This window comes from Heteronotia binoei, chromosome 7 (assembly GCF_032191835.1).
Source record: "Heteronotia binoei isolate CCM8104 ecotype False Entrance Well chromosome 7, APGP_CSIRO_Hbin_v1, whole genome shotgun sequence".
Taxonomy (NCBI): Eukaryota; Metazoa; Chordata; class Lepidosauria; order Squamata; family Gekkonidae; genus Heteronotia; species Heteronotia binoei.
The window spans coordinates 41,163,634-41,177,561 of record NC_083229.1 but is presented as its reverse complement, the minus strand read 5'-3'; the positions used below and the strand labels follow the sequence as shown (position 1 = coordinate 41,177,561).

At 44.2% G+C, this 13,928-nt stretch overlaps 1 protein-coding gene across 1 annotated transcript in view; it reads left to right on the top strand.

The window, feature by feature from the left end:
• Positions 1 to 13,928, top strand: part of DPY19L4 (dpy-19 like 4) — a 40,312-nt gene that overhangs the window by 18,777 nt on the left and 7,607 nt on the right. Inside the window, exons 10-15 of the mRNA XM_060243484.1 lie at positions 387 to 485; positions 1,972 to 2,045; positions 8,143 to 8,301; positions 9,497 to 9,616; positions 11,301 to 11,421; positions 12,482 to 12,538. Of these exons, the coding sequence (XP_060099467.1) occupies positions 387 to 485; positions 1,972 to 2,045; positions 8,143 to 8,301; positions 9,497 to 9,616; positions 11,301 to 11,421; positions 12,482 to 12,538 (630 nt within the window). The remainder of the gene's footprint in view (positions 1 to 386; positions 486 to 1,971; positions 2,046 to 8,142; positions 8,302 to 9,496; positions 9,617 to 11,300; positions 11,422 to 12,481; positions 12,539 to 13,928) is intronic.

Here is a 13,928-nt window from a genome sequence, read left to right as displayed (position 1 = left end):
ACGGAATGTAAGTGTAAAAGAATAATTAACATGGAACACTGCCACAGGAAATGGTGGCAGCTACAGCGTAGGTAGCTTCAAAAGGGTTAGGTAAATATATGGAGCAGATGTCAATCAGTGGCTACTAACTGTAAGATATAGATGGAATACTATGTTAGAGGCAGTGATGCTCTGTATTCATGGTGCTTGGGGGGCAACAATGCGAGGGCTTCTAGAGTCTGACTCCACTGGTGGACCTTCTGATGGCATCTGTTTTTTGGCCACCGTGTGACATAGTGTTGGACTGATCCAACATAGCTTCTCTTATGTTTTTATGTACTGATGTGTGAGGGGCGGGGAGACAGACTTCCAGTTTGTTTCTTACATGCAATTTTTTTTTTTTGCAGATGAATACCAAAAAAGGGACACTTTTTTCAAGAATGCTGAAAGTGTTTTATTTTTATTTTGTATCCACAATAACAGTAACATTGAATCTTGTAGTGAAGGTAAGGTTGTATAATTAAATTAAACATAATAATGGCTGCATCTGATTGTCTTAGCTAAATTAGCCTTCTGCAGGATGGGGGGAACCACACCATTCTTATGCATTTTGGTATTCTTCCCAGCCAAAGACAGAATGTACTAAACTGATGAACAAATAAGCTATTTCCCAAGGCAGTCACCACCTTGGCAAAGCAAGAAAATTACATTCTATTGGAACTGTGGACCATAAATGGAATGAGCTCATGGAACAGATGTCTCCATCTTCCCTCTGCAGCCTTATACTCTTCCCTCCTCTGCCCACCCCCAGGGCTTTTTTTTGTAGCAGGAACTCCTTTGCATATTAGGCCACATACCACTGATGTAGCCAATCCTCCAAGAGCTTACAGTAGGCCTTGTAAGCTCTTGGAGGATTGGCTAAATCAGGGGCGTGTGGCCTGATATGCAAAGGAGTTCTTGCTACAAAAAAAGCCCATCACACCCCCAAAGCACCTGACAAGGGTAGGGCTCATGCTTACAGAGTACGAAGAGATGCAGGGGCTGCAGGGAAGGGGAGGAATTGGCAGAAATCGCCCTGCCAGAATTTAATTTTGTTTGCAGAACAACTTATACTTGAAGGCTGAAGGTGAGTTCTGTGATTTCCCCACAAGCCCCAGCTCTCTCCTCCCCCGAATTCTGCTTAGTTTCTTTAGGTTCCCTGATTCTCAGAAGCAGCATTAAAGGATATTGCCCATTACAATTTAATATTTTCCAAGATCCTAATAAGTGCTTTGGGGAAGATCTTATTCTGAATGCTCTTATGTTAAGGAAGCAGATGCTGATACAGTCTGGAGCTGGGTGTTCTCTGTTATGGTACCTTCCTATGAAGGCCCTCGGGGTGTTTTCTCTTTTGTATCCATTCCACTGTTTAAGTGACACTGGATTGTTCCTGCTCTCTGCTATGTTTTTTGTTCTGCGTTTTAATGTTTATCATGCCTATTTTGCATTTTTATTACTAACATTGACTGCTGTGGATGCTTTCCAAGCATCTTCTAAGTAGGTGGTCTGCTGATAGCCTGTTTCTGAAAGCAGGAAAAGTTATAAGAACCAAAGAGGTGCCCCTGGTGGATTAGACCAGTGATCCATCTAGCCCAGCATCCTGATTTGTGCAGTGGCTAACCAGTTGCCATGAAAGGCAATAAGAAGGGCATAGAGGCCAAGGCTATTGCCTAATGTTGCCTCCTAGAATCAGTATATAGAAGTCAATGACCTCTAAATTTGGAGGTTTCTTTGGTTATTATGGCGAATAGCCACTGATAGGCAAGTAGCCATTGATGGACTTATCCTCCATGAGTCTTGCATAGCAGGACTCTTATACAACTGCATTTGTCTCCTAACAGAAAATATGTCTTTCACTATGGATGCTTATTCAGTGCATTTCTCTTTTATTGACATAAAAGAAGAGTGTGAATTGTTGAAACTGGTGCTAACTCACTTCCATCTGCTTTCCAGACATTTGTTCCACATAAAGAAAATGAGCATTTGATGAAAGTTCTTGAAATAAAATTGGGTTTAAACAAAACAAAGTAAGTTTAAAGTGATACTACTTTTTAAAAAATGAGTTAGACAAAGATCACCATGCTGAGTCTGTCTGAGTGTTTCTGTCTTTTAAGGGCCTCCAACTTGATGTACTGAGACTGTTATACTACAGCTGTGTGTTCATTGGTCTACAGCTTCCTATAAACAGATCCCTGAGGGCTGCAGTTTTGCAAAAGCCACAAAGCTGGGCTTCCTAACAGTGTGATCCTAAGAACCTTTTTTCTGGGAGTAAGCTGACTGAATAGACCTGAGCAGGATTGCTCTGTAAGACTTACAGCTTTTAAAGTTGCTGGCCCTTGTGATTGTAAAGGTTTCCTACATGCTTTACAGTGTCATCCTAAGCAGAGTTGAATTCTTCTGAGATCTTCTTCGTGGTCTCTGTGCAGTCCCACACATGGGTTATCCGTCTGGATCGAACCCAACCTCATAGAATTCAAAGCAATCTTTTAAATTTTGGCACACACTCCCTCCCGTTCTGGGGAAGAGGCATCCACATGCCTAGAACGGGAGAGAGGCACTCCATCCACCCAGTTTCTTCTTTACCGCTGTCCAGGATATACCTACATCGCTGCGTCTCCGTCTTTTCTCTGGAATCTTCACCTCGCTACTTGCATCTTCATCGTTCTTCATTTCAAATTTTCATCTTCACCTCTCCAGTATCGTAAAAAAAAAAAAATCTATCCTTATCTTTCTCTTTCCCCTTCCCTTCCCCCTTCCCCCCTCTTCCTGGGAGGATGGAAGGGAAGGACAACAAAATCACTTTTTAAAAGTGCACAGTGTGGGGCTAAGATTCCGTCTACAGACGGACACTCCTTGTGCCTTTTCTGTTTGGGGGAGACCCATAGAACTGACACCTGCCTCCACTGTAGTCAGTTGGGAAGCAGGCTGAAAAGAATCGCGCGGCCAGGCTCAAAAGCCACCTTCTGGAGTCATCTCTATGGCCTGTGATGTCTCAAACCTCGGGATCTCAAATTTCGCCATCATCCCTAACCACACAAAAGGAAATGGCTCGACCGGCAGCTTCCGTGGCATCGGCTCCGAGCAAGCATAAGTCCAGGAAGCACTCCAAGAAGTCTGACGATTCCAAAAAGAAACATGGAATCGACTTCCACAAAACCATCAGATTCAACAACCCATCGATCGAAGTCGAGGACAGATCATCGGTCTTCAGCTCCTAGATCTCCCACTATGACCTCGACATCGCACCGGACTGCTCCTGCTACAACTTCAATGTCAACGGTACCGACTCCACCCGAGCATACTGATACAAGGCCCGAAGAGATCGTCCATATTCTTTCAAGGTCACCCTGAGCCTGCTTCAGCGGGGAGGGCGGGGTATAAATAAAAAACTTATTACCTTCGATCCACGAATCCTTACCGGAAAAGATCCTCAACACCAAGTCACCTGAATCACCGCGTCTTCGGAGTCAACGATCTAACCTTCTCAAGCCACATTCTTTTCGAGAGGTCTCTTTACCTCGTAAGCAGCAGACAGCCTCCCCAGTGTCTCCTCTTCGAAGGGAACCATCGACTCCAAGGGAGCCATCCACTCGAGTCGTACTGGCACGATCCCCACATCACCGTCGGGAACGCTACTACTACTTTACCCCATCGCATTCCAGATCACCATCCCCCCGTCGGTACCGACGGTACTATAGGTCACCATCTTCGGAGTCACATCGGTATTGGTACCGTGAGGAACCACTTCCCCCTCGGTACCGTGAGGAATCATTCCACCCTTGGTACCGTGAGATGGATTATCAGTACAGGGAACATCGACTTTGTGAAGACTCCTACCATCCTTGGTACCGTGAGGAGGTCTCCTGTACTAGATCCTTCAGAAGCCCTCACCGTCCAAGACATTATGCCTTAGTATCTAAGCCATTATCACCAGCCAGGTCCACTTCAGTCTGTTCAATATCTTCAAAACAACAACCTGAACAGCCTTCCTTGACAACTAAGTCTTCCTTGACTACAGCCTTCCTTGACTACCAAGCCTAGTTATTCAGCTCCCACCGATGTTGCCATTGATGCTCCTGAAGAATCTGAAGCCGAGCACTCAGACTCTTCCCAATCAATGACTTCTGCACCTCATTCTCCAGCCTTGGATATTACCAAACCAGCCGACCTTTCACCATCGGAGGGATCCAAGGCTTACCTGGACTTACTTTCTAACATGTCTGCCGCCCTAAATATCAAACTCACCACTGACCTACCCAGAGTGTCAGACGTGGTTCATGACTTGGTGCATGCAGACTTGCCGGCGGGCTTTTTTCTCCCTATGCTCCTGGTTCATCTAGAAGCTTTAAAGGAGGCATGGGACAAACCAGCATCAGTCCCACCTACATCCAAGAGGATTGAGTCTCTCTATAAAATTCATGCACCAGATTCAAAATTTCTGTTCAACCATCCTGTGCCCAACTCTATGATCATTCACATCATCAAAGTCTAAGCAGACGCACCACCCGGTTCCACCTGAAAAAGAAGGGGAAAAAATGGATACTTTAGGGAGAAAGATCTACTCTCTTTCCACTGCTACTTCAAAAATTCACAACTATCTGGCGTATTTTTTGGCATACACATTTAATTTGACCTCCCAACTTAATACTTTAGTTCCGTCCTTACCAGACTCGGCACAGAAACAGGCATCGCACATCCTTCAGGAGCTCTCTCACGTCAGTAAGCAACAAATTAATTCAGTGTGTCATGCAGTGGCGTGTTCATCTAGAACCATGGCCACGTCCATCGCCCTACACCGCTATGCCTGGCTCCATTCTTCTACTTTACAGCCTGACATCAAGTTCAACATCGAAGACCTACCTTTTGATGGTCAAGGACTCTTCAAGGAGCCCACTTGGGAACGTTGACAGTTCAGGGTCAATGGACAGATTATGAAAGATCCCTCCACATCAACTGCCTAGAACTCTTGGCAGTTCACAGAGCTCTGAGATCTTTTCTACCATCTTTTCACAGCCAACACATTCAGATCACTTCAGACAATATTGCCACTGTCTTCTACATCAATCACCAAGGGGGCACTGCTTCCGTCCGCCTCTGCAAGCGAGTCATATCCCTATGGCATTGGAGCATTGCGCACGACATATTTCTGACAGCTGTGCACTTACCTGGAGTTCAGAATGTGAAGGCGGATGCACTAAGCCAACACCTAGTCAACGATCACGAATGGACCCTCAATCGCCAATACCTTCAATCAGTCTTCAAAATTTTCGGAGTCCTAGAGATAGATTTCTTTGCCTCACCGCACAACACCCAGTGTCCACGCTTCTACACTTGAGGTCCGAGAGATGCATTCCTCCACCAGTGGTCGGGACCTCTGCATTACTTATTTCCACCGATTCCTCTCATCACAAGGTCACTCCAGAAAATCAAGCTAGATCAGACCAATTGTATCTTGATCACTCCATGGTGGCCTCGTCAACCCTGGTTCACTACTCTCTTCTCCTGTCGGACAACACGTTCCTCCAATTTCCCAGAGTATGCAATTTACTCTACCAACAAGAAGGCAAGGTCCTACACCACGACCCTGGTCTTCTAAAACTGACTTCCTGGAAGATCAGTTTTTGAATTTTCCTCAGGAGGTTTGCCATGTCATGCTTAATGCCAGAAAACCCTCCACTAGGAAATCGTACTCTCTGAAATGGAAACGTTTTTCGATCTATGCTTCCAATCATAATTTCCATCCTGAACTTTCCATTATAGCTCAGATTTTAACATATACATTGTCTCTTTCTAAGGTGGGACTAACTTATTCTTCTTTAAAAGTGCATCTAGCAGCCATCTCAGCCTTTCATCCTCGCATTGAGGGATGCACTGTTTTCTCCCACTCTGCAACTAAAGTCTTTATGAAGGGAATCCTGCGCATCCAACCTCCAATTCGTCAGCTACAGCCCACTTGGAGTTTATCTCTTGTCCTGAGCCAACTCTTAAAACCACCTTTCGAGCCTATGGCGTCTATCCCTCTGCACCTTCTGTCATGGAAGACGGCATTGCTGGTGGCACTTACATCGGGTAGAAGGGTCAGTGACATTTGTGCTTTCAGGACAGATCCTACATACACTATCTTCCATCATGATAGAGTAATATTACGCCCTGACCCATCCTTTCTACCTAAAGTCGTTTCACCATTTCATTTAGGAAAACCTTCTACTCTGCCTTCATTTTTCCAACACCCTAGTGATGAAGGTCAACGGGCCCTTCACAATTTGGATGTGCGTAGGGCTCTTGCCTTTTACATTGAAAGGACACGTTCTTTCCACACTGACACTAAACTTTTCGTAGCCTATGGAACCCGCAACCAGGGTCACAAAATCTCAACCCAAAGATTTTTCAAATGGGTAGTTGTGGCCATTTCCTTATGCTACAGACTGGCTAAGCAACCTGTACCAGAACGTTTACGAGCTCATTCCACTCGAGCCGTGTCCACATCATCAGCCTTCTGCAAGGGCATCCCGATGGAAGACATCTGCACTGCTGCAGTTTGGTCTTCTCCATCTACGTTTGCCACGCACTAAGCCTTAGATGTCCGTGCTCAGCGTGACGCGTCATTCAGACAGGCTGTATTTTTTACTGACGTCCCCAGTCTTCTATTCTGCAAGTACATTCCTTATTTTCTCATATGCCTGCTTAACCTCTGTCGTCTTATTACAGATCCAGCACCCGCCTCCAGGCAAAATAGCTTGCCAGTAACCCATGTGTGGGACTGCACAGAGATCACAAAGAAGATGGACAGGTTTCTTACCTGTAACTGATGATTTTTGAGTGGTCATCTGTGCAGTCACACACGCCCGCCCAGCCTTCCCCGCTGCTGGATTGTTTTAATTTCTCTACTTACTAGATTTCTCTATACAGCGGCTAGAAGAAACTGGGTGGGTGGAGCGCCTCTCTCCCGTTCTAGGCATGCGTGGTGGATGCCTCCTCCCCAGAACGAGAGGGAGTGCGCGCCAAAATTAATGCTTAAGATTGCTTTGAATTCTTAGAGGTCGGGTTCGATCCAGACGGATAACCCATGTGTGTGACTGCACAGATGACCACTCGAAGATCATCAGTTACAGGTAAGAAACCTGTCCTTCTTTTACTTCAGTGGCCTTAAAAGGGTGAAATTACACATAGGATGTATTTTAGGTTTTTATTATAACTCACATTTCCCCCCCGGTGGGGGGCTCAAAGTAGCTCACAACCCTAGTTATCCCCTGCTCTCTTGTCTCATGAAGGTAGGTTAGGTTGAGAGTGTGCGACTGGCCCCAAGTCACCTAGCAAACATCTATGGCAGAGTGCAAGATCTGAACCCAGCTCTCTGATGATCTTACTTTGATGCTCTATCCATTACACCAAACTGGCTTTCCACAGCACTATTAAGCAGATTCCTGAGGATCTCGGGATAGAGCTGCTGTTGAAAGGACCTGCTTCAATGCCCTGCATACCTCTGTATCCTTTTTCATGACAGCAGCAGAACGAATTATGAAAAATAGACTTGCAATAAATGCAGAATTTATATTTATTGACACACAGTGTTCTGGTTTTTTTAAAGCACAAAGTGCTTATAAAATATATTATGAGCATCTTTTCTAACTTATTTCCAAAGGCATTTTCCCATATTTTTAGCGAATGATTTGAAGTTGGAAAATACTTATGAAGAAAATGTAACAGATAGGAATGCGACTAGGGATGGGCCCACGACCCTAAGTTCAGTACTAAACTTGTCTGGGTTGTCATTCATGAACCAAGGTTTGAGTGATTTCGCCTGAACCATCCTCTCATGGCCCTCCACGTGGTTATCAGGAGGTTTATGCGTCTTGTGGTGGTAGGCGGGGGGGGGAGGGTTAGAGGGATTGCTGAAATGGCTTGCAACCATTTCAACCTAACAGCAGGGCTGATGCATCTGTCAGCTGTTAGGCTGAAATAGATGGAAGCCATTTTAGCAACCCTTCTCGCTCCTGCCCTCCCCACTTACAGCAATCCCTTTCGCTCTCCCCCTAGATATGACCTCTTTTGCAGTGGATAAGTGTATCTCCCCTTTTGCAGTGGATAGAAATATAACCTCTTCCCCCCCGCTCTTCTCTTTAGGAACTTCACAATGAACTGGCTCCTTTGTCAAGAGTCACTTCAGACACCATCTCAGGAGTTCTTTCTGCGGCTCACTCAGTCCTCACTGTTGCCTTTCTATGTTTTAGTGCTCATCATTTGCCTTTTCTCTGTAGGGCAAGTCATTTTTAGGAGAACTAGGTAAGCTGATATCTGACCATTCTCAGCCTGCTTCTTTCAATGCTATCATGATGATGGTCTTCTCTGCCAGTTGCTGAATGTCTCTCTGGTTTGCCAGTTGTAATGAAAGGAGCTTCCAATCCAGAAAAACTGTACACATAGTCTGAGATCAGTCTCATTTGGACTGAAGGCAGATTACAATACAGTGAATCCATACAAGAGATAAGACGGGACATTCGGGAAGCAATGCAGTAGGAATTAGGAACAAACCAGAAGTCTAAAAACAGAACTGAAGCAAAACACAAGTATTAAAATGATGCAAAAATTACATAGTAGGATCCTAGTTTCAGCAAGCTATACACAGTAGTATAGGCCACAGTCTCTAAGAATTTATGTGATTAACTTAGTGAAATATTTAACACAGTGCGACTCTTATTGGCGCCATAAAAAAGCCCTCTTAAATAAGTTCTGCGTGGTTTGCAGAAAGACAGGAGAGTGGGAGCTTCCTGACCTCTTTAAGCAGGCTGTTCCACAAGGCACCTGCAGAAGACCGTACTCCAATGAGCAAAGCTGTCATGGGAGAGTGCAGGGGGAGGGCCCAAGGCCATGAAGAGCTTTTTATGTGCATCTCATGATGGGAAGCCCAGTAACTAAGATTGAGCCCAGTAACTGATAGGCAGCCAGTGAAGTGCCTGCAGAATGGGAATGATGTGTGTGTTCCATCTAGCTCCTGATAATAGCTGAGTTGCAACATTCTGCACCAGCTGGAGTTTCTGGATGGATTTTGAGGAGGAGACCAACATACAATGCACTGCAGTAGTCTAGTCTCGATGTTACTGTGGCGTGGATCCAGGTGGCCAGGTCAGCAGTATCAAGGAAGGGGACCAGCTCTCAGGCTTGGTTGAGTTGGAAGAAAGCTTTTTTTCCTTTTCAGCTGCATTAACTTGCTTCTCCAGGAATAACGTTGGGTCCAGTATATCTATTCAAGGGTATGAGTTTTTGTGAGTCACCGCTCACGTTTTCAGATACCTCAGGGACTCACAAAAGCTCATAACCTGTCACAAATTTTGTTAGTCTTTAAGATGCTATTGGACTTTTGCCCTTTTCTGCTGCTACAAAGAGACTTGGATGACTGCTATGATACTGTAATTAGCTGTCAGACAGGCTGTGTCTCCCCTGTTTAAGAACTTGTGTCTTTCTCTTCCAAATGCTGCAGTGGTGAATCGGTCAGAGAAACATCTACCCTTGAGAGTGGGAGGATTGGAGAAAGGCCAGAAGTTGTGTATCATGTGTTGCACACCATTTCATTGGGGTCACTTACAATGATGATGGAAGGGTGAGGTTTTTCAAGGTGGATTTATTTCTATTGGAAATAGCAAAGAATTGCTGTTAACTTGGTGAATGCATTTAGAGGCTTTGTTTCCATCTCTCTGTGTGTACATATAATATACATACAAGTATGTATATGGTGAGCAGAACGAATCCAGTAGTCTGGTTCACAGTTCAGCTTTAATTACCTTCCAGTTTATTTAGTGCAAAAAGCTTCCTAAAAGAGAGGATTTTGTCTTGTGTTTTGGGCATCTGTTCTAATTGTTCTTGTCATTATCATTTGTCTTTGCTTTCACTTCATGCTGGTGACAAGGGCTTCCAAAAGCTATTGTACTGGCAATAGGATCTGTTGGACTTGGCATGCATGTTGAGGGATGCCTGCCCCTACTGTACAATGACGCCATTTGGGTGAGATTTTGGCTTGGATCTGGTCTTCATTTTCTGCTGCCAGAAGATGCTTCTACCAGTAGTAATATGGTGGTGAAGCCATTTTTTGTCAGTTCCTGCCTCCTGTTCCTGCCTCCCCACTTTACTCCCCCACCCCATATTTTTCCTGGGGGTCCATGACCCATCAAAGGCAGGCTGTGGAGGGGCACAGCAGGCTGGAGCAAGAAGGGGAAGGCCAAGCCTTGTGTGAGTGCTTCTCAGTTCCTTAGTACCAGATCCAAGCTTTTGTCATATTTCCTTCACAGAAAGGAAATATTTGTGAAAACCTTGTATTCCATATTAACCGGAAAAGTTGCAGCACTTGCTAAGTGCTTTAGCCCCTCTGTCTAGGCCAAGAGCAATAGGCCTTGAAGTGATTAATGAAGAAGAGCATATTCTCTTTTTTTAGAAAGGACTAATCTCCATCTCCTGTGGTACCATTAATTTAAATGGCACAGAAGTACAACTGGCTCTCTGGGTTCTCGCAGGGGACTTCTACTTGGCATTGAGCAAACTGGCTGCCTGCACAGTAGGAAATGAGAGCCAGCAAGAAATCTGGGATGCCTCCCCTTCTGGATGGGGGAAGCTGGATTGTTCCAGGCAGCCCTCCAAACTATAGCTGGAATAGCAGAAGCCTGTCACAGACTTCTCCTCTTTACCTTTACTGAATAGTGTAGTTTAAGCCATAATTTGCCTAAATCATCAACAAGCCAAGTTTGGCAATCCAAACCATGGTTTCTTAGTCTGCTCTGGCTGGCATATGCAAACCATAGCTTGTTGGTTCATATCTTGTGAAAAACTGTGGTTAGTCTTAATTTGCAAGTTGATAGTAAAGCCATACACAAGGAAAGTGGTTCTTTTTTTTTTTTGAGAGGGGGGAAGAGATCTTATGCTCATGGCTCAGTTCTGTTCATACAAAAGGGTCCTACTATGTACTACTTAAATATGTGGGAACAATGCCAGCACAAGGTACACTCTTCTGTAGAATCCAGCAGTGCTGAATTGTGTCAATACAAATGCAACTTCCCAATGTATGTTTTGTCTGCCACCAAATATGCAATTGCTGGGTCCAAATCTTAAGGTAAATTTGAATGAAAGATTTTGCTGATTGATGTAGGAAAACAGATGTGAGTTTCCTTACAGTGAGTGCTGGGCATGAACCAGCCTGAGCAAAAGACATTCAGAGAAAGCACCATGGAATTAGTTGCATTTTGTTATTTGTGAATAACAGTCTCCTCATTGAGTTTTGTGTGTTGAATTTCTAGAATGAAGTATTTGTGGACCCCTTACATTTGCATGCTTGCAGCTTTTGGGGTGTGCTCCCCTGAGCTCTGGATGACCCTCTTCAAGTGGGTGCGACTGAAAGCTGTACACCCCATCTTGCTGGTGAGTTCCTGGCCTACAGTAGTCATCTATTGATGTAAAGCTACATAAAGCAAAAAACATTTTTAAAAAGGAAGCATTGAAGTGCTGGGAAAACAAGGCAGTCAAAAATTATACACATCTGGGGATTTTCCAGGACCTGACAAATTTAGATGTCATGTCAAAACATGGAGGAAGAAGATAGAGAACAGTAACTCAAAGCAGTAAGGTGACCAGTTAGGATTGCCACCTTCCACTACACTATAGAGATAAATTCCCTTGAAGAAAATGACTGCTTTGGAGGGTGGGCTGTATGGCATTATAGCACACTAAGGTCACTATACTTTCTTCTCCAAACTCCACCCTTCCCAGGCTTGACCCCCAAATGCCCAGGAGTTTCCCAATCTGGAGTTGGCAACCCTATGTCCAAAGCCAGCAATTCTCTCTCCCCCCCACCCCAGTCGTGTGCTCTCACCCCCAGCGGTGCCCTCTCCCCAACATGGATCTTTCTTTTTGAAGATAACTCATTTTAAGGTTGTATGTAATCTCATTGCAGTGCATATAATCCATCAGTGTAGAAATTAAAAGCTCTGGTTGGTTTTGGGAGCACAAATGAACTCCCTTTAGGCAGGAACAAACAGTCTTTCCCTTAAAGCCGACTGCTGGGCCTGCTGTGGGTGAACCTTAACAAAGAGCGACCTGCGTGCATGTTTTGAAACTAACACATGGCATGGGTATAGGTTTGCCAGCTCCAGGTTGGGAAATACCTGGAGATTTTGGGATGGAGTCTGAGGAGGGCGGGGTTTAGGCAGGGGAGGGACTTCACTGGGGTATAATATCATAGAGTCCACCTTCCAAAGCGGCCATTTTCTCCAGGTGAGCTGATCTCTATCAGTTGTAATCCCAAGAGTTCTCTAGCCACCAGCTGGAGGCTGGCAACCCGACAATCTGTATGAGCTCACCATTGTGCCCTTAATAAACTGAAATAAACTTTCAAAAGACATATTTCAGAGCAGTGCAGGCATTTGAGATACATAGAGGAGAACCAAAGGAATTCTTACTTTGTGTGTGTTTGATATTTCAGGCTCTAATCCTGAGCATGGCTGTTCCTACTATCATAGGTTTCAGCCTGTGGAAGGAGGTAAGGAAAAATATATACACATACCCGTCAAGTGTTAATATAGTATATGTCACCTATTTACTTCTTATGTTCTCCTCTACATCTGTGTTATGCACACAACAACCCTGTGAGGTGGGTTAGTCTGAGTCTGTGACAGTGGCTCACAGTTACCCAAAACGTTTTCATGGCAGAGGAGGAGTTGAATGCGAGTCTCTCAGATCCTAGTCCGACACTCTTGACAAACACAGCAAACCACACTGGCATAATGGTAACGAGAATAAATTGTAAATCTAAAAAATCCTCTGCCACAAACTCATGGGGGGCCCTTGGGAAACTCATTTTTATTCTTTCTCAGTCCTGTCCTCTCTCCGTATCTGCTAAATGAGGAGAATATCAGCCTCCTTTTTCAGTGCCATTGAGAGGATTACTGAGGTAACAGGTAGATTCAAGTGGGTAGCCATGTTGGTCTGAAGTTTGAGTCCAGCGGCACCTTTAAGACCAGCAAAGTTTAATTCAAGGTATAAACTTCTGTGTCCATCTGATGTGTGCATGCACACGAAAGCTTATACCCAGAATTAAACTTTTTGATATTAAAGATGCCACTGGACTCAAACTTTGTCCTTAGGTAATACTATACACAGTGAACACTGAAAACAGAGTGCAAGTGCCTTGACTCTGGGCCTGGTACAAATGCCTAGATCTTTATGGAATTACTTTACTAAGTTATATCATAGTAGTGTGGTTGCAGCCTGGGCTGCCCTCTCCTCAACCTGCAGACCCATATAAAGGATTGCTTTTTCTCTCTCGCACACACACACACCATGTTAGTGCTTCAGCCTTATTACAGTGTGTGAAAATGATATTATTTAGTATTATCCAAGGTAATGGAGATAGACCTCTTAATAAGAGAACTGATTTTCAGGTGGTGAATATATATATTGCCATCTTTTGTGGTAGGATTTCAAAATCAAGTACCTAAGTTTGAAAGTATTTGGCTGAAACATGTCATAAAACTATTGTGGCCATTAGATGGCATTGCAAAACAGGAGACCCTTTAGTTGCTATACAGTCTAGTCACTTCAGCCTGAAGTTCTGTGAGCCAGATTTCACTCCCATCAGATGTATGATGTGTCAATTCATTAGCTAAATTCATTTATATTAACAGAAGAGTGGGGTAGAAGTAGGCAATGCATATTTTAACAAACAATGTATTCTAGGAAAATGCAGGATAAAACATAGTATGTAGATCCAATAAGAAAGATTGAGTTATAGCGTGACTAATTAATATTGGTAGTGCAAGATATTAGTACCTGTAGTGAGTCAGTGCAACGTCTTTGTTAAGATTTGGCGGGGAGGGAAATGTTCTAATTCAGCAGTTTTGCATTAGATTGTTCCTTTGAAGTTCTTTTGT